The following is an 18,891-nucleotide window of genomic DNA, read 5'->3' as shown; positions in this document are numbered from 1 at the left end:
AGACAATGTCAGAAGCGTCTTACCTGGGCTAAGGAGAAAAAGAACTGGACTGTTGCTCAGTGGTCCAAAGTCCTCTTTTCAGATGAAAGTAAATTTTTTATTTCATTTGGAAATCATGGTCCCAGAGTCTGGAGGAAGAGTGGAGAGGCACAGAAACCATGTTGCTTGAAGTCCAGTGTGAAGTTTCCACAGTCAGTGATGATTTGGGCTGCCATGTCATCTGCTGGTGTTGGTCCACTGTGTTTTCTGAAGTCCACAGTCAACGCAGCCATCTTCTAGCAAATTTAAGAGCACTTCGTGCTTCCTTCTGCTGACAAGCTTTATGGAGATGCTGATTTCATTTTCCAGCAGGATTTGGCACCTGCCCACACTGCCAAAGGTACCAAAATCTGGTTCAATGACCATGGTGTTACTGTGCTTGATTGGCCGGAAAACTCGCCTGACCTGAACCCCATAGAGAATCTATGAGGTATTGTCAAGAGGAAGATGAGAGACACCAGACCCAACAATGCAGATGACCTGAAGGCCGCTATCAAAGCAACCTGGGCTTCCATTACACCTGAGCAGTGCCACAGGCTGATCGCCTCCATGCCACGCCGCATTGATGCAGTAATTCATGCAAAAGGAGGCCCAACCAAGTATTGAGTGCACTTTTCAGAAGCCTGACATTTCGGTTTAAAATATCCTTTTTTATTATTGATCTTATCAAGTATTCTAATTTGAGATAGTGAATTGGTGGGTTTTTGTTAAATGTGAGCCAAAATCATCACAATTAAAAACCAAAGACTTAAAGTACTTCAGTTTGTGTGCATTGAATTGATTTAATTCATTAGATCCACAATTTGAGTTGAATTACTGAAATAAATGAACTTTTCCACAACATTCTAAATTATTGAGATGCCCCTGTATATGTTAATATAATGTTCATTTATAAATGGAAAAACAGTTGTCTAACTCTGACCTTGTGGTTTTTCTGTCTTTAAGACTCTGAGGGGTCTCATCAACAATCCCAGCTTCCATCCTAAACCAATGGAGGTGCTGCCAAGAAGCCGCTATCCACACAGTGCTGCTCTTTCCAGTGGAGCTTCACTTCCCTCTCCACACACGCTCCATCAGGTGAGTGTGGCAGACTTTTTTTTCATTGTATTCCATGCATGTGTAATATTTAATTCACAAGCTTTAAAGGATTAGTTCACTTTTAAATGAAAATTAGCCAAAGGCAGTGAGTGAGGATCAACAAGTATGAGCTGAAGAAAGTGTCTCCATCCGCATCCATCCACCATAAGCATATTCCACACGGCTCTGGGGGTTAATAAAAGTCCTTCTGAAGCAAAGTGATGTGTTTGTGTAAAAAAAAAAAAATCCATATATAACAAGTTGTGAAGTAAAATATCTAGCTTCCACCAGACCGCCAAACAGACAAAACACAATTAATTCATTATTGAAATTATTTGTAAAAAGCTTATTCATCAGCCAAAATGTCCTGATAATGACAGCTGCGATCTTTGTCATATTTATGAAAAATAGATGTAAATTACCTAAAAAAAAAAAAAAAAAAAAAATACAAACATGTTTATTATTTGTCAACCACATATATACAGTAAAATTGGCTCCAACCAATTATATATATAATATGCAAAATTCTGTTTGTGCTTTTTAAGCAAAACATGCAGGCAACATCATACCTGAACAGGAGATGTGAACCCAGCACGCTTCTGTCAGCTCAAAGGCCCAGTTATCCACCCAGTCACCTCTCCACACCAACAGATCGAACTGGTATGCTTAATTGGCAAAAGCATATGTCTGGAATTGGTAACCACCTCATCTTGTCTTGTTAATATATAAAGGCTTACTGTCTAGTTCACTATACTCTTTGTTCTGTGTTATCAGTTGCTTTGTGTTCCAGTACTAACTGAGTATTGCCTTGATTTTATTGGACTTTTAGCACAAGGAAGACAGTTTTCTCAAATGTCCATCACCTCATCAGAACCAAAGACCAGGTAAATATTCTATTAATATTTTTCTGTTAATTGAAGGTCATTATGTTCTTGTTCTCTTCTGCAATTAATTTATTCTAAAATGCTTAACATATAAAATCTATTCAAACTTTGCTTGGTTTTGTTGTACTTGAAAGATTTAAAGGAACACTCCACTTTAAAAAAATAAAAATAAAATAGGCTCATTTTCCAACTCCCCTAGAGTTAAACAGTTAAGTCTTACCGTTTTCGAATCCATTCAGCCGATCTCCGGGTCTGGCAGTACCACTTTTAGCATAGCTTAGCATAGTTCATTGAATCTGATTAGACCGTTAGCATCTCACTCAAAAATGACCAAAGAGTTTCGATATATTGTTCCTATTTAAAACTTGACTCTTCTGTAGTTACATCGTGTACTAAGACCGACGAAAAATGAAAAGTTGTGATTTTCTAGGCCGATATGGCTAGGAACTATACTCTCATTCCGGCGTAATAATCAAGGAACTTTGCTGCCGTACCATGATATTACGCAGCGTCTCTCACAAATGTCTCCATGGTTGCAAGGCACGCTCCCTGTGCAAGCAGGGGGTCACAGCCGCTGCGTAATATCATTGCGCCTGCTGCACCCATGGTACGGCAACAAAGTTCCTTGATTATTACGCCAGAATGAGAGTATAGTTCCTAGCCATATCGGCCTAGAAAATCGCAACTTTTCATTTTTCGTCGGTCTTAGTACACGATGTAACTACAGAAGAGTCAAGTTTTATATAGGAACAATATATCGAAACTCTTTGGTCATTTTTTAGCGAGATGCTAACGGTCTAATCAGATTCAATGAACTATGCTAAGCTATGCTAAAAGTGGTACCGCCAGACCCGGAGATCGGCTGAATGGATTCGAAAACGATAAAACTCAACTGTTTAACTCTAGGGGAGTTGGAAAATGAGCCTATTTTCAAAAAAAGTGGCGTGTTCCTTTTAAGATTAAAATGTGAAAATTTCCCATCGGCTTGCTCTGATTCAAAATGCAGTCAATATGGATATCTTTGTAATATTTGCATATTGATTAATCTGTGTTTAAAAAAAAAAAAAAACTCTGCTACATTTCTGTTAGTAATAACAGAAATACATTATATCACAGTTTGTAAAAAGGGTCAATTTTTTAAATACCTTTACTACCTTGCTATTTCCTTCATGGCATGCACTTTGAAAAGTCATTTTGTTGTTTTTCTGTTTTTTAAGTTCTGTCTCCTGGAAGCGTGCAGAAGCCCCCCAAAGTGGCCCATCAAACCCCTCCACCAAAAGAAGGCGCAGGTCGTCTCCAGGGCCGGTCATCGTCATCAAAGATGAACCTGAGGATGATGATGAAGTTCATTTTGTAAGCTTTTACTCATTCTGCACCAGATCAGAGAAGGGATAGATCTGAAAGTCAGACTAAATATATGGTCACACTTAAGGGGTCCAATTCTCACTATTTAACTATTAATTACACTGCCTCAATAAACTCATAATTACTGCTTATTAATAGTTAGTAAGTTAGTTGTTAAGTTTTGGTTATGATTAAGGGATGTAGAATATGGTCATGCAGAATAAGGCATTAATATCTGCTTTATAAGTACTAATAAACAGCCAATATCCTGGTAATATTCAAGCTAATAAGCAATTAGTTGAGACCCTAAACTAAAGGTTTACCATATATATATAATATATTTTTATTTTGTGTGCTACTGTAGGTAAACACGAGTGCTAAAGCCAGTCTTCCAGACAGCACGGGGGTTCAGTCTCAAACGCCACAGCAGGGTGAGCAGCAATCAGAGAAGACACCAGAAGCAGATGAAGACCCCAATGAGGACTGGTGTGCTGTGTGCCAGAATGGAGGAGAACTGCTCTGCTGTGACAAATGTCCCAAAGTCTTCCATCTTAGCTGCCATATCCCTATTCTTACTGCATCTCCAAGGTAACCGATGTATCAAAAGCACCTAAAACAATGTTAAAGTAAAATTTCCGTCAAAGATTTTGATCATGATCACCCCATTGCAAAATTCTACTGTAGCCATTTTTCTAGTATATCATGAATCTGTAGATGGTGCAGGCTGATAGGCCCTTTACATGCAATCTGCTAACAATTACATAATTTACTACATGGCATAAGCTGATTGGCCTCTCAGGGCTCAATGCTAAGGGTTTTTTCTACTGACCCGGTCGGGCCAGTGGTTCAAATTTTTACTTGCCCTGCCAAAATTTTCACTTGCCCCAAGAAAATGGGCCTATAAAATAAGCCTAGTTATTGTTTTCGTTGTTTTTGATGCATGTAACCTTAATAAATAGGGTTATGACACCCTTATAACAAAAGTTACTAGATTAATTTGCTTAAATTTTAAATATTGTTAGACAAATAAACAGTAAGTAATAAAATAGTAACAAATAATCAAATTACTAGTAATAGCACAAATAAATACAACAGAGCAAACATATACATGTAATAAACAGTGCTTTTCAAGTTCAGTTTTCAAGTTCAAGTTTCAGAAATTGTAATCTAATGTATAACTATTTAACTATAGATTAAACATTATTTATTAAAGTTAATCTGTCAAGAGCAGTTACAGATGCATAAATAATGTTTTGAAATTTTGAAAATATAAAACGTTAAATACTGTTATTTGAAATTATTTAAAGAATTAAGACACTTTAACAGTGAAATTAAACCTGCCAGTAGGTGGCAGCGAATCACTATTAATGACTGAGTCATTGAGATTCAACCGATTCATTCAAACGGCTGATTCATTCAGGAAGTGTTGCTCAAGAGACGCAAAACAATACTGTGGACTTTGTTTGGAACTATTTTAGTAGGCGAAATAGAGTGAAACAAGCGATTTGGTGTCTAAAATGTAAGTCACTTGATATTAAGTTCTTGTTCATTAAACTGTACGCTGTATAAAATCAAGATCACATTTGTAATCATGCTGATATGTAGAAAAACGGCGCAATATCAGGCTGATATTGTAGAAAAACGGCGCTCTTTGTGTAATATTGGTTAACTTTATTAAATTACATAAATATAAAATATATACATTTTGCCCCTTATCCTGAATTCTGGGGCCTTCTAAAGGCATTATAGTAGACTAAATCACGCAGTGAAAGCGTACACTCTAAATATGCATGCGCACTAGTCTAACCTGCTAGACTACTTCACGTACTGTGTGCGTGCACTCAATGAGTGTGTTTTTGTTTGTTTTTTGTAAAGTGAGGGACATACTCAATAATTTCAGATCGTTAAATCAAAAATTACTATATCATAGACGATATATATCGCACACCCTACATCACTGGCCCAATCGGGCAAGTGACCGTGTTGTCTACTGTCCCGAGCGTCGTTCACACTGGCCCCGGGCAGTCGGGCAGTCCTTATTGTCAAGCCCTGCTCTGCTGATTCTGCAACCAATAAGCTGCTGCAGTGCGCTATCAAAATTCTTCTGAAACCCTCCACCTCCCCCAGCTCCACCTGTCGTGATATCTGTCATGGGATTTATGTATGCCAATTTATGCAGTATATATCTTACATGCTCACAGCAGTGTGTCTGTGTATCTGCAGTATCGTAGCAGATCTAGTCCGCCAAGGCCAAATACATTAACACTGTTTTGTCGTTTTAAAATGCTAAAACTATTCAGAGTGTTGCCATGATTTAAATATGCATGTTGTGTTTGTGTGTATCTTTAGTGGTGAGTGGTATTGTACATTCTGCCGTGACCTTACCTCACCTGAAATGGAGTATAACATCAATAGTAGCGGAGAAACAAACAGTGTGAAGCAGGATCCGGATTCTGAGGCTTTCACTCCTGTGGATAGAAGAGTATGAACTACTTTCAATTTAGTTCTGCTTCATTTTTTTAAAGGTTGTAAAATTGTTTTACGTTTTACTTTTATAATGGCTGCATTTATTTGTGTTCATGTAGAAATGTGAGCGACTGCTGCTTCGTCTTTACTGCAATGAGCTCAGCACAGATTTTCAGGACCCTGTTACGCCATCGGTAAGATCATCCATCTCACATAGCATTCTAGAAATATGAAGTAGATTGATTTACATTAAGGAAACTGCAAATAAATAAATAAATAAAATAAAAATGGTTTAAATACAGGCCTGGTCATATTTCACCCTAAATTCAAGAGGAAATATTTTGCACAAAAAAAAGAAGCATATTTTATACCACTAGTGTTTTTTGCTTAGTGACAATTTTCATAATAATTAGGCACATTTTACTGTCAGAAATCTCAGTTGCCTTCTGTAATACAAAAAATCTTAATTCTTATTGCTGTACAATATGTATTACATGTTTTTATACATTGTACTAGTATTTTTTGCCTTCATTTTATGCTGATTTCATTAAAAAATAATTATTAAATATGTAAATAAATATGTTTAGACAGCTATTGAGAATCATATTTTTTAAAATTGTCATAATAAATGACAAATAATCACAATACCAAAATAAAAAATGAATTTCAATCAAGTGGAATATAATTTCTTAGGTTTTTCTTCAGATTTTGGGGTGAAATGGCATGGACAGGGTTTGAATCGAAGCTTTAGTTTTTCCATTTTAATGATTAGGAATGTTTTCTGTTCTGACTCTGGTTCACTCTGGTTAAAATTTGCAGTCGATGCCAGAATACAGTGAAATAATAAAGACGCCGATGGACCTGTCTGTGATCAGAAGCAAACTGGAGAACGGCAGCTATAAGAGCACAGAGGACTTTGTTGCGGACGTCAGGTTGATTTTCAAAAACTGTGCAACTTTCCACAAGGTATGATGACTTGCAAGATGATAATATATTATCTTCAAGATATGTCCCCTAGAAACTTGATTTGTGCTTGGTGAAAACTGGGGTGTGTGACAATACACTTGGCTCACGAGACGAGACGATACACGATACATGATACACGATATTGACAAGTCAATATTTTTAAAGGTGCCATCGAACATTTTTTTACAAGATGTAATATAAGTCTAAGGTGTCCCCTGAATGTGTCTGTGAAGTTGCAGCTGAAAATACCCCATAGATTTTTTTAACTGCCTATTTTGAGGCATAAATAGAAATGCGCCGATTCATGCTGCGGCCCCTTTAAATCGCGCGCTCTCCGCCCCCTCCCGAGCTCTTGACTCTATCACTGCATAAACAAAGTTCACACAGCTAATATAAACCTCAAAATGGATCTTTACAAAGTGTTCATCATGCAGCATGTCTAATTGCGCAAGTATAGTATTTATTTGGATGTTTACATTTGATTCTGAATGAGTTTGATAGAGCTCCGTGGCTAACGGCTAATGCTACACTGTTGGAGAGATTTATAAAGAATGAAGTTGTGTTTATGAATTATACAGACTGCAAGTGTTTAAAAATGAAAATAGCGACGGCTCGCTTGTCTCCGTGAATACAGTAAGAAACGATGGTAACTTTAACCACATTTAACAGTACATTAGCAACATGCTAACGAAACATTTAGAAAGACAATTTACAAATATCACTAAAAATATCATGATATCATGGATCATGTCAGTTATTATCCCTCCATCTGCCATTTTTCACTGTTGTCCTTGCTTGCTTACCTAGTCTGATGATTCAGCTGTGCACATCCAGACTTTAATACTGGCTGCCCTTGTGTAATGACTCGATCATGGGCTGGCATATGCAAATATTGGGGGCGTACACCCTGACTGTTACGTAACAGTCGGTGTTATGTTGAGATTCGCCTGTTCTTCGGAGGTCTTTTAAACAAATTAGATTTATATAAGAAGGAGGAAACAATGGTGTTTGAGACTCACTGTATGTCTTTTCCATGTACTGAACTCTTGTTATTCAACTATGCTGAGGTAAATTCAATTTTCAATTCGATGGCACCTTTTAAGAAACACTATTTAAGAATGACAAAGTATGATTGAAAATTTGATTTTTTATTTAAAGTTTATTTTCAGTTCAGTAAGTTCCAAAGGTTAATTGACTGTGCGCGAAGACCCGCCCCCTTTATTTACTGTTGATATGTTCGACAAGCCATGCCGCTCTCACGCCACACATCATGTTCTCACGCAGTAAAAAATACATCGCGGAGCAAAGAGGACACTGACAACACATCGACAGATAAGACAGAGCAGTTACTTTTGATATGAAACAAAGTCTCAAATTTTGTAATTTTTAAAGAAATTTAAACAAATACCTTTTTGTGGCTCTTTAATGTGTCGTGACAGATCGCTGTAGTGCCTCAGTTCAAGCAGCTCATGCACAGATCACCTCTTCCGACTAGTTCATTTATAGCATCAAATAAACATGAATGAACATCAGAAGAAATTTTGTTTTTTTAAAAAAAGGCATAAATACACACCATTTTTCAAGTCCACAACGTTAATCTACTAAAGGCTCCGATATACTTCAAACGAAATCGAAGAATGAACTGATGTGACGTCATTTTGAACAAAATCAGGCCAAAACGAAGTTCGATTTGTGTTCTTTTTGGAAGTTCGAAACGGCTTGCCAAAGCGAACTTTCAGGAAAAGTTCGCTCCAGCTGCAAAGCACCTTCATACTACCATTGGTCCGTGACGATAACGTAATAGGAGGTGTGCGCCGAGGCTCCGCCTTCACTCGTGTCGAACGCGTCTCTGATTCATTTCGTGTGTTTGAGTTCGTCGAGGTAAGATCTCCGCGGGTGAAAACAATTGTTAAAATGAGGCACTGACACTGTTTTTCGTGTTTGATACTGTAAAGCTGCTTGATTTTAAGCAATCTATTGAATAAAGTGCTATATAAATAAACGTGACTGGAGTGCTAATTTGCAGAGCTCGTGCTAACATACCCATGTTGTTATGATTTTTTTCTTATGTCATGAGTTTTTCTTATGTTTTCTATTAAAAATCTGTTTTGTTGCTGAAAAATTGCTGTTTTCTCATTTTTGTTGTTTATTGTTACTGAAAAGAAAGTGTACAGCATATATTTACATATTCATCTAACCGTCGCTCTCAGCAGTGTGACGGCGTCAGATGTTCGTTTACAGTATATTGCTGGTCACGTATTTCGAACTTCGTTTTACCCCTAAACGAAGAACGAAAAAGAACTTTGTTTGAAGTATATTGGGGCCTTAACTCCCCTGACTGCTTTGTCGGACATAACTGCGGATTCGGCGTTATGATTGGTTAGATAGGCTGTCAATCAAACTGCCGACGAAGGGTCAATTGACTGCTACATAAGTGTTGAGTGTTGTGAGAGTTGAGGTGTTGTTACCCAAAATCCGCTTGAAGTTTGATGAAGGCTATGATCAAATAAGCGATCAAATAAATGTTTTAACATAGTTTACGTTTGTAAGATTTCAAAGATTTCAAATAATCAAAAGTGCCTCTAATTGAAAAACACACACACACACACACGTGACATCTAACGTTGTGTATTCATGCTGTTTGTAGGAAGATACTGAGATGGCCAGTGTGGGTGCTAATCTAGAGAGTTACTTTGAGGAACTGTTGAAGCTCTTGTATCCAGACCGGACATTTCCTGGCGTGAAGGAGGAGGGCATTGCTGCTTTGTGTCCCGACGAAGCAAGTCCCTTATCAAAGACGCCTCCACAAGACCCATCCCCAGCAGAGGAGACTGCGAGACCCTCTGGTGAAGATCTCCCTCAGGGGGAACCACGCACTAAAGACATTGAGGAGAAGCCAGAGAACTTGAGCTCACCTGCAGTATCCAGTCCTGTAAATGCTGAAACGGACAGTAAAGCGACTAAAGATCCAACTTCCTGAAAGAATCTTCCTTGTTATTCCTCTTAAGACTGGATGGTGACATGCACTTTTCTATAGCGTGAAATCTCTGGTTCAATTGCAATAATTATACTGTATATTTTACTTGTTTTAAGCATTTGAAGAAAAAAAAGCAATTCAACCACTAAAAAATGTAACATAATGCAGTGTGTAATATAGGCACAATAAATGTCTGAACAATGGCGTATGGAATTTTCATTTTGTTGATGTGCAATAATGAAAGTTGATAAATTACATTCAATTATTCTCTCAATTAAAATGTCATTTTTATTTAGCTATTGTTTATTTAATTGGTTACACTTTATTTTAAGGTGACATTGCAGTGTAATTGCACAAATTAAGTATTGAGTAATATTAACTACATGAACTTATATAGGGTTAAGGATAAGGTTAGTTACTTGTAATTATGCATAATTTACTGTTATTACTATGGTAAGTACATGTACCTTAAGATAAAGTGTTACCATTTGGTTTCTTAATTTAGTTATTTTTCTGTCATTCAAGAGTTTTACTTGTATACACAAAAATGCTATTTAATTTCATCAAGGGGAAGAAAATACTTCTTTTTAATCACCAAACCAAACAAGGTTATTGTCAATAATCACAAAATGCCTATTATTGTTTGTATCTTGGCTGATTAACTCAAAAGTTGTGCTATAATAAGGTACAAAGACAAAGAAACATTTGTTTAGTTCGCTGAATAAGTCACAGCTGAGTTAGTCGTGACTAATTCAAAATAAAGAATAGCCTCTTTTACCATTTTGCTTTTATTAAACTTTCCACACTACAAATTAGAGCAAATTTTACTTTAAAACCTTTTAGTTCTTCCAAGGTTGATGTTGCTAGGGATGTAGAGCATGTGATACACAGAGCCATGCTTAATCGAGAATAAAGCTATTGACCAATTAGCATCAAGGACTGGACTAATCATTTTATAAATGCAATGTGAACACAGTCCAAACGAGTACTGACACTTTTCACAAAACTAGTGTATTGCAAGTATTGTTATTGCAAGTCTATATTAAATGTGGGTAATATACAAAGAATTACATACCATTAAATATAAAGTGTCTATAATTTTTATTAAATAGTTAATTATGCCCTTCGATACCAATCTTTCATTTGAAAGGCACATCTGTAAAATTATTTCATCTTAAAAATGTCTAAACTATGACATTGTCACAAGTCTGTTCTGTTTAATGCACTAAAAACATATTTAAATCAGTTCATGTGAGTACAGTGGTTCAATATTAATATTATAAAGCCATGAGAATATTTTTGGTGCGCCAAAAAAACAAAATAACGACTTATATAGTGATGGCCGATTTCAAAACACTGCTTCATGAAGCTTCAGTTTCTATGCGAACTGAACTGAGCTGGACAATGACATCACTGTTTCCTCCAGAGCTGCTGTATAGATAAATTAACTAAATTAAGTGTTCAATTAATACGACAGGCCTACTAATCATGAATAACATAATAGGTATTTTTGTATGTAAATAACATATAGAAACAGTATTTATTGATCCTTATTAATTTCAAATACAGTAACAAAATGAAAACATGAAAATGACATGTTTTTACGACTGATTTCATTTGACGTACACAACACACGTGCGCTGTTTAGAATGGATTCGTGTTGAGGAAGTCATTTATTCACATAATGTTCTCTTAAAATGTAAGTGAGTGTAAATGTCAGCATTATCATACTGTATAACAGACTTTCAAAAAGTCTGATGTGACATTTTTAAAATTTAATTAGCAGTCATTTAAGCAATAAAGATGAGAAATATAATATATGGCCTTAATTTCCATAGTAACGTCTCAGTATAGCAGAGACAATACATATTTTAGACAGAACTCTATCAGGATATCTGTCATTACTGTGGATGTCCTTACACAAATCGTGAAGATTTTAGTCGTACAGTGCTTCTAAAACTGATCCTTGAGCCCCTTCCTGGTCAAAATCAAAGTTTATTTGTATAGCACCACTTATACAGCAACATCTGATCAATGTGCTTTACAACACATCATAAAACATTGAGACAATAACATTAAAAAGAAACACAAAGGTCATCCATAAAATTCTGGTGATATATTGCAACATTTAGTAAACATTGAAAGCCAGTGAAAAGAAGTGAGTTTTTAATAATGATTTAAAAACTGTTAAGGGAGGCATAGGGGGATGAGGTGCTAAAGATTATTCAAACACTTATAAACAAATAAAAGGATTTTAAAATCAACCCAGGAACCAGTGAAGTGATGCTAAAATTAGGGGTAATATGGTCAATTGCGAAGACCTTTTAATAATCTCGCTGCAGCATTTTGGACTGTCTGAAGTCGTGCCAAGGTTGTGGAGTTTATACCATTATGCATTGAGTTGCAGTAGTCAAAAAACATGCATGAATCACCCGTTCAAAGGCTTGAGGAAAGGCTTAACTTTGGTCAGCAGATGGAGATAAAAAAGGCAAGTTTACTGGCTTGGCGAGTTTCAAATCACTGTCTAGCAGTATTCTGAAATTGTTGATAAAGGAGTTGGTATGAGATGTAAGATGATGCAGCTGGGAATGATGCATCAGACTACTATCAGGATGACCAAAAATCTCAGATAATCTGAGTTTTATTTTCATTTAAGTTTAGAAGACATCCACATTTTACAGCCAGTTCAAGTCTTGCTGTCTCGACTAAGCTGATGAGTTCAATCTGTTGTGTTACATCCAAAATGTCTATTGGTGGAGAGAAGCACTGCACTGCATTGGGAAACTCGAAACAGGGTCTTTCTTTTTCCTACTCCGAACTGGTGCAGTGTATTTCTTTTTACTCTTGCTTTTATAAGGATTATGGAAGTGTTTTTTTTTTGTTGTTGGTTTTTTTTTTTTTTTCTGTCAAACATGAGACATGAAGAGCCATGAGTCATGATGACAGTCATATAAAACCACACACTTTTATTTAGCGATCTACATACCATAGACTTTTAAATAAATTCATTATAATGACTACAGAAAATCCTAAACCTTACCTCTAAAGCATTTTAGTTAATTGAAAGTCATGGAATTATACACCTACAACATAAGACAGTTCACTCCAGGTCTAGAGCCACCCCAGGCATTTTCTTGTTGTGTTCCATGTGGACTTTAAGGGTAAGTTTTCATGACAACGATGTACTAAAAATGGAAAAGTTTTTCTTTGCATTTTTCACGTACAAATGACAATGCTGTCAAAATGATTCCCGTCCACATGGATCTGCGAAAGCAATTAAAAACACTGTATTGTGCATGCCAGGCCAGTAGTTGGTGATGTCACTTTGTAAAGAAAAACTGTTATTGTCTGAACAATAATAATAAGCATGTGCATGACGTCACCTTTTTCAAAAATTCACATTTTTGTAGTTTACGATAACAGTTTTCAAAACTTTGTATTTTCAGGCCCCAAAAACACCATTGTCGTGTAAATGAATGGCCAATACACATGAAAAGTTTTCCGTTTTTAGTTGAAAATGGTGTTGTGTAAACGGCCCCTTAGTTTACAGTCTATATCTAGTTACTGTTTCTGGGTGTGTCTTGTCCATTAACCCTTACACTATATTGCCAAAAGTATCGGGACACCCCTCCAAATCATTGAATTCAGGTGTTCCAATCACTTCCATGGCCACAGGCGTATAAAATCAAGCACCTAAGCATGCAGACTGCTTCTACAAACATTTGTGAAAGAATGGGTCGCTCTCAGGAGCTCAGTGAAGCGTGGTACCGTGAGAGGTTGCCACCTGTGCAATAAGTCCATTCGTGAAATTTCCTCGCTGCTAAATATTCTACGGTCAACAGTTAGTGGTATCATAACAAAGTGGAAGCAATTGGGAACAACAGCAACTCAGCCACGAAGTGGTAGGCCACGAAAAATCACAGAGCGGGGTCAGTGCATGCTGGGGCGCACAGTCCGCAGAAGTCGCCAACTTTCTGCAGAGTCAATAGCTAAAGACCTCCAAACTCCTTGTGGCCTTCAGATTAGCTCAAGAACAGTGCATAGAGAGCTTCATGGAATGGGTTTCCATGGCAGAGCAGCTGCATTCAAGCCTTACATCACCAAGTGCAATTCAAAGTCGGATGCAGTGATGTAAAGCACGCCGCTACTGGACTCTAGAGCAGTGGAGACGTGTTCTCTGGAGTGACGAATCACACTTCTCTGTCTGGCAATCTGATGGACAAGTCTTGGTTTGGCGGTTGCCAGGAGAACGGTACTTGCCTGACTGCAGTGTGGCAAGTGTAAAGTTTGGTGGAGGGGGATTATGGTGTGGGGTTGTTTTTCAGGGGTTGGGCTTGGCCCCTTAGTTCCAGTGAAAGGAACTCTTAATGCTTCAGGATACCAAGACATTTTGGACAATTGAGTTTTGGACAAAGTTGGGAACAGTTTAGGGATGGCCCTTTCCTGTTCCAACATGACTGCACACCAGTACACAAAGCAAGGTCCATAAAGACATGGATGAGCGAGTTTGGTGTGGAGGAACTTGACTGGCCTGCACTGAGTCCTGACCTCAACCCGATAGAACCCCTTTGGGATGAATTAGAGTGGAGACTGTGAGCCAGACCTTCTTGCCAACATCACTGGTCAAAAATTCCCATAAACACACTCCTAAACCTTGTGGAAAGCCTTCCCAGAAGAGTTGAGACTGTTATAGCTGCAAAGAGTGGGCCAACTCCATATTAAACCCTACGGATTAAGAATGTGATGTCATTAAAGTTCATGTGCACGTAAAGGCAGGCATCCCAACACTTTTGGTAATACAGTGTATATAGCCCTTTGCTGAATTTGGAAATGTGTACTACAGAGATCGTTAACCCTGCTCCTTGGGACCCACTGACCTGCAGAGTTTAGCTCCAACCCTAATCAAACAGACCTGAACCAGGTGATCAAGATCTTAAGGATCACTTGAAAATCACAGGCAGGTGTGCTGAGAGAGGTTGGAAATAAATTTTGAAGGACAGTGGGTCCACAGGAGCAGGGTTGAAGACCTCTGGTGTACTAGGTTACTACTCTTACTACTGCCATAGAAAGATATGCTAAATATAGCATGAGTAGTATAGTATTCAGTTTCAAATTCAGCAATCGTGTTTCTCTTGTGCTTCCTGAGGTTCTGTTTTTCTGTGGATGTTAAGTTTGGTGTGCTCAATCTTGTTTTATGTTGTCTCCTGATTTCAGTGTTCCTTGTATTATCTGATTAATGAGCATTTGGATATTTTATTAATATGTGGCAAGTTCATTACATAAATAAAATAATTACACCCACTTTATGTAGGCACTAAATATGACCAAATTTGAGCACTGCAAAAAATATGACCAAATTTGCAGCATATTTCTCATGTAGATGAGTTCAACATATACATTACCTGTAAATAATAAAAAAAATGAATATGCAGAAAATGATCTTGAACAACATTACTACTCATTTTATTGGAAAAAAATGGATCTCTTTAAAACATTTCATTTGCATCTGTATCATATCTGTACAGTACATTTTAAGTGTTTCAATAAAAGAAATCAAAAGCTTTTTATAAAGAAGCAGCATGACATGCCCCACTGTTCATTGAAATCACAGCCATGCTAAAATAAAACAGTAATTCATCAATGAACTGGTATTAGGATATTGCTGAAAGTTTAAGATATTGCTAAAGTTAAAATATATCATACTAACACATTTTACATGTACTATTGAATATACATTTCACAACCAGCACAGAATTACATTTTTATGTACTAAAACAGTGTACTATAAATACTTCCGTGACTCAAAGTGAGCCTGGACTGTCATTGGCCTCCCTCAAAACTTGGTGCACTCAGGGGATGGTATGAAGTAAGATAATAGAATTAAATTAAATAGAGAAGAGAAAGGTCATGATTTTCTTGCAAACTTCTGACAATTTGATTAATCACCTCACAAAAGTGTAACTCATGGTTTGTTTTCAATCGTGTGAAAAACATTTCCATTTGGTTGAACTTTCCATGTCACAGTTGTGTCCTTTTCTATCCCCTGTTCCTTCAGCTTCTGCTTTATCTAAGGAATAGATGCAATCTTTTATTACCAAGTACTACTGATATGCACACTCTCTCTGCCTGTGTTAAGAGCAACTGGCACATTTCACATAATAAAGCCTGAAACATATTTCTTTTCAAACAATTGATTAATGAATGTTGCTAACGTGGTGGAAGAAATAAACATCATTTAAATACATTATGTGAAAACAATAATACTTAAGATTTAAGTAAAGATCAACCAATACATTTATAAGAGGAGATACAGACGTTTGATGTTTAAACCATCTCCTTTTTATGCTAGGTTAATTTTATGTTGGATAATAGTTTATCAAACACATCTAATAGTGTTCTCAACACACAAAAAAGGTATGTGATTTACTAATGCTCTTAAAAAAAAAAAAAAAGTCATGGGACATCAAAGTGTACTGTATTTGTGGAATGTACCAACTATAGTTAATCAATTTGATGTTTTAATACAAATGGTTTACTACTCACCAACTGTAAAATGGCCTCCATCACTTTAGGGTCATTTATATTCTGACTAGATTTCACCTTTATTCTCACAATCTGTTGTTTTGTACCTGTTTGAAAATTGCAAAAAGTATTTATTTTTGTCCACTGAAAATGTAATATCCAAGTTTGATGAGGTTTCACTTTTTTTTTTAAAACCAGACCAGTAACTGATTCTGAGCAGTTAAAAATGGACCAGTCCAATCAGAGACAATACTGCTTTTGCTATCAAGGAACACTAGCATAAAATATAAAATTAATTAAAGGTGCTCTAAGCGATCCTGGGTGGAGTATCTTCCTGTTGACGTTCAAAGTGTTAAACAAAACAGAGGCTAGCTAGACCCTCCCCTCCATGCTTCCTGAAACAGTCATGAACGCGCATTTAAAATCATTCTTGTTGGTTATTGGCTGGAGCATGTTTATTATGTTTCGTGGTCCAGGCTGCACCAGGTAGTTTTTGTTGCCGTTTTTGGAGCTTGTGGCGACTACAGAGGCGTTTTTTTACAGTGTGTTCAGGGGACAGGCAACTAGCGGTTAGTGAGAAGATGTTTGCTGTATGTGACAAAAAATGTTTTGGTCTAAAAACGCGTGACATCGCTTAGAGCACCTTTAATTAACCTGGCAGCCCCAATTATTGTATATTTTGCAGATGTAAATCTGATCTTTGATCTTTGATCTTTTTGATAAATGTAGCACTCGGCTCTTCTCATCACTGTTATGCAGTTCAGTGAGATCGAATATTAGAAACTTGAATACCTGAAAGTAATATATACAGTACAGTAATTTTTAAAGACAGTTTCAGTCAAAACGGGCATAAAGTGCTACTAATGTTCTTACTGTAATGTACAATGGGAAGTAAATTAGACATAAAACTTACGGCGGTCCATGCAGAGGAAAGGCAGGACATTTGAGCAGAGCTGATCACTGATCAAACCAGCAGGATCTGAAACACCACAAGGTCTTTGCAGCCCAGTCATGTCAGGCTGTCCTGTCATCCAGGTAATGAAGGAAGTGGAGACATTTGTTGCATCTGACCATTTCCACGTGTCTCTGAACAGACCAATCCAAACGTTTGCATATGGTGGCATAATCGCAGTCAGCTGGTTATTCTCAGTTTGATTCCGAATGATGACCAGATCTGTGTAATAATGTCTGCAGTAGCTCTGAGCCTCTTTCCAGGTTTTGGTATAACTGATGAAAACAATGTTTGTTCCATTCTCTATGACAAAAAATAAGTTAAATCACATTTATTTTTGGCTTAGGGTTAATGTCAATGCTGCAGTCAGACATGTTTGTAAGAAGTGGTGCATGAATACCTTACTACCTTATTATGAGAATTCCCATTGAACAAACCAAAATGAAAAGCATTCAAAACAAGGAATATAACTAAAGCACAGATCTGATATACCTGATTATACATCACATTATACATCTATATATGTATAAGGTTACACTACACTTTTAAAAACCTTATTTGTCAATGACCCATATATAATATATATATATATATATATATATATATTCTAATGTACAGCACTTTGGTCAACCTTGTGGTTGTTTTTATATGTGCTTTATAAATAACTAACTAACTAAATAACTTTATGCACAAAATGAGCTCATTTCAAATTTTATGGTCTCAAAATAGTTGGGACGGGAGCATGTACCATGGTGTTGCATCTCCTCTTCTTTTCAAAACAGTTTGAAGACTTCTGGGCATCAAGGTTATGAGTTTCTGGAGTTTTGGTGTTGGAATTTGGTCGGTAGTAGTTGGAATTTCCAGCTACTGAAGAGTTTGTAACGTATTTTTCATTTAATGATGTCCCAAATGTTCTTTATAGGTGAAAGATCTGGACTGTAAGCAGGCCAATTCAGCACCTGGACTCTTCTACGACGAAGCCATGCTGTTGTAATAGCTGCAGTATGTGGTTTTGCATTGTCCTGCTGAAATACACAAGACCTTCCCTGAAATAGACGTCATCTGGAGAGGAGCATATGTTGCTCTAAAACCTTTTTATATCTTTCAGCATTCATAGTGCCTTCCAAAACATGCAAGCTGCCCATACTGTATGCACTTATGCACCCCCATACCATCAGAAATGCTGGCTAACACGCTGGAAGGTCTCTCTCCTCTTTAGCCCGCAGGACATGGCATCCATGATTTCCAACAAAAATGTCAAATTTGGACTCTGACCGTAGAACACTTCTCCACTTTGAAACAGTCCATTTTAAATGAGCCTTGCCTCACAGGACACAATGGCGCTTCTAGGCTATGTTCACATATGGCTTCCTTTTTGCATGATAGAGCTTTAGTTGGCATCTGCAGATGGCACAGCCGATTGTGTTTACCGACAGTGGTTTCTGGAAGTATTCCTGGGCCCATTTAGTAATGTCATTGACACAATCATGCTGATGAGTGATGCAGTGTCTTCTGAGGGCCTGAAGACCACGGGCTTCCAAATAAGGTCTTCGGCCTTGTCCTTTACTCACAGATATTTCTCCAGTTTCTCTGAATCTTTTGATGATGTTATGTACTGTAGATGATGAGGTCTGCAAAGCCTTTGCAATTTGACGTTGAGGAAC

The 18,891-nt window shown here is 37.1% G+C and overlaps 1 protein-coding gene across 2 annotated transcripts in view; it reads left to right on the top strand.

Moving 5' to 3' along the window:
- The window catches only part of trim24 (tripartite motif containing 24), a 30,693-nt gene extending 20,737 nt beyond the window's left edge, over positions 1-9,956 (top strand). The window contains exons 10-18 of one of the 2 annotated variants that reach the window (XM_048156429.1): positions 985-1,116; positions 1,662-1,812; positions 1,946-2,000; positions 3,218-3,353; positions 3,709-3,932; positions 5,694-5,826; positions 5,930-6,004; positions 6,630-6,776; positions 9,424-9,956. In XM_048156429.1, coding sequence (XP_048012386.1) covers positions 985-1,116; positions 1,662-1,812; positions 1,946-2,000; positions 3,218-3,353; positions 3,709-3,932; positions 5,694-5,826; positions 5,930-6,004; positions 6,630-6,776; positions 9,424-9,756 — 1,386 coding nt within the window. In that variant the 3' untranslated portion in view covers positions 9,757-9,956. The remainder of the gene's footprint in view (positions 1-984; positions 1,117-1,661; positions 1,813-1,945; positions 2,001-3,217; positions 3,354-3,708; positions 3,933-5,693; positions 5,827-5,929; positions 6,005-6,629; positions 6,777-9,423) is intronic. The other variant, XM_048156430.1, reaches the window with a different exon arrangement.
- The last annotated feature ends 8,935 nt before the right edge of the window (positions 9,957-18,891 follow it).

This window comes from Megalobrama amblycephala, linkage group LG14 (assembly GCF_018812025.1).
Source record: "Megalobrama amblycephala isolate DHTTF-2021 linkage group LG14, ASM1881202v1, whole genome shotgun sequence".
NCBI classification, from domain to species: Eukaryota; Metazoa; Chordata; class Actinopteri; order Cypriniformes; family Xenocyprididae; genus Megalobrama; species Megalobrama amblycephala.
The sequence above is the reverse complement of the archived record's forward strand: the minus strand, read 5'-3'. Positions and strand labels throughout refer to the sequence as shown.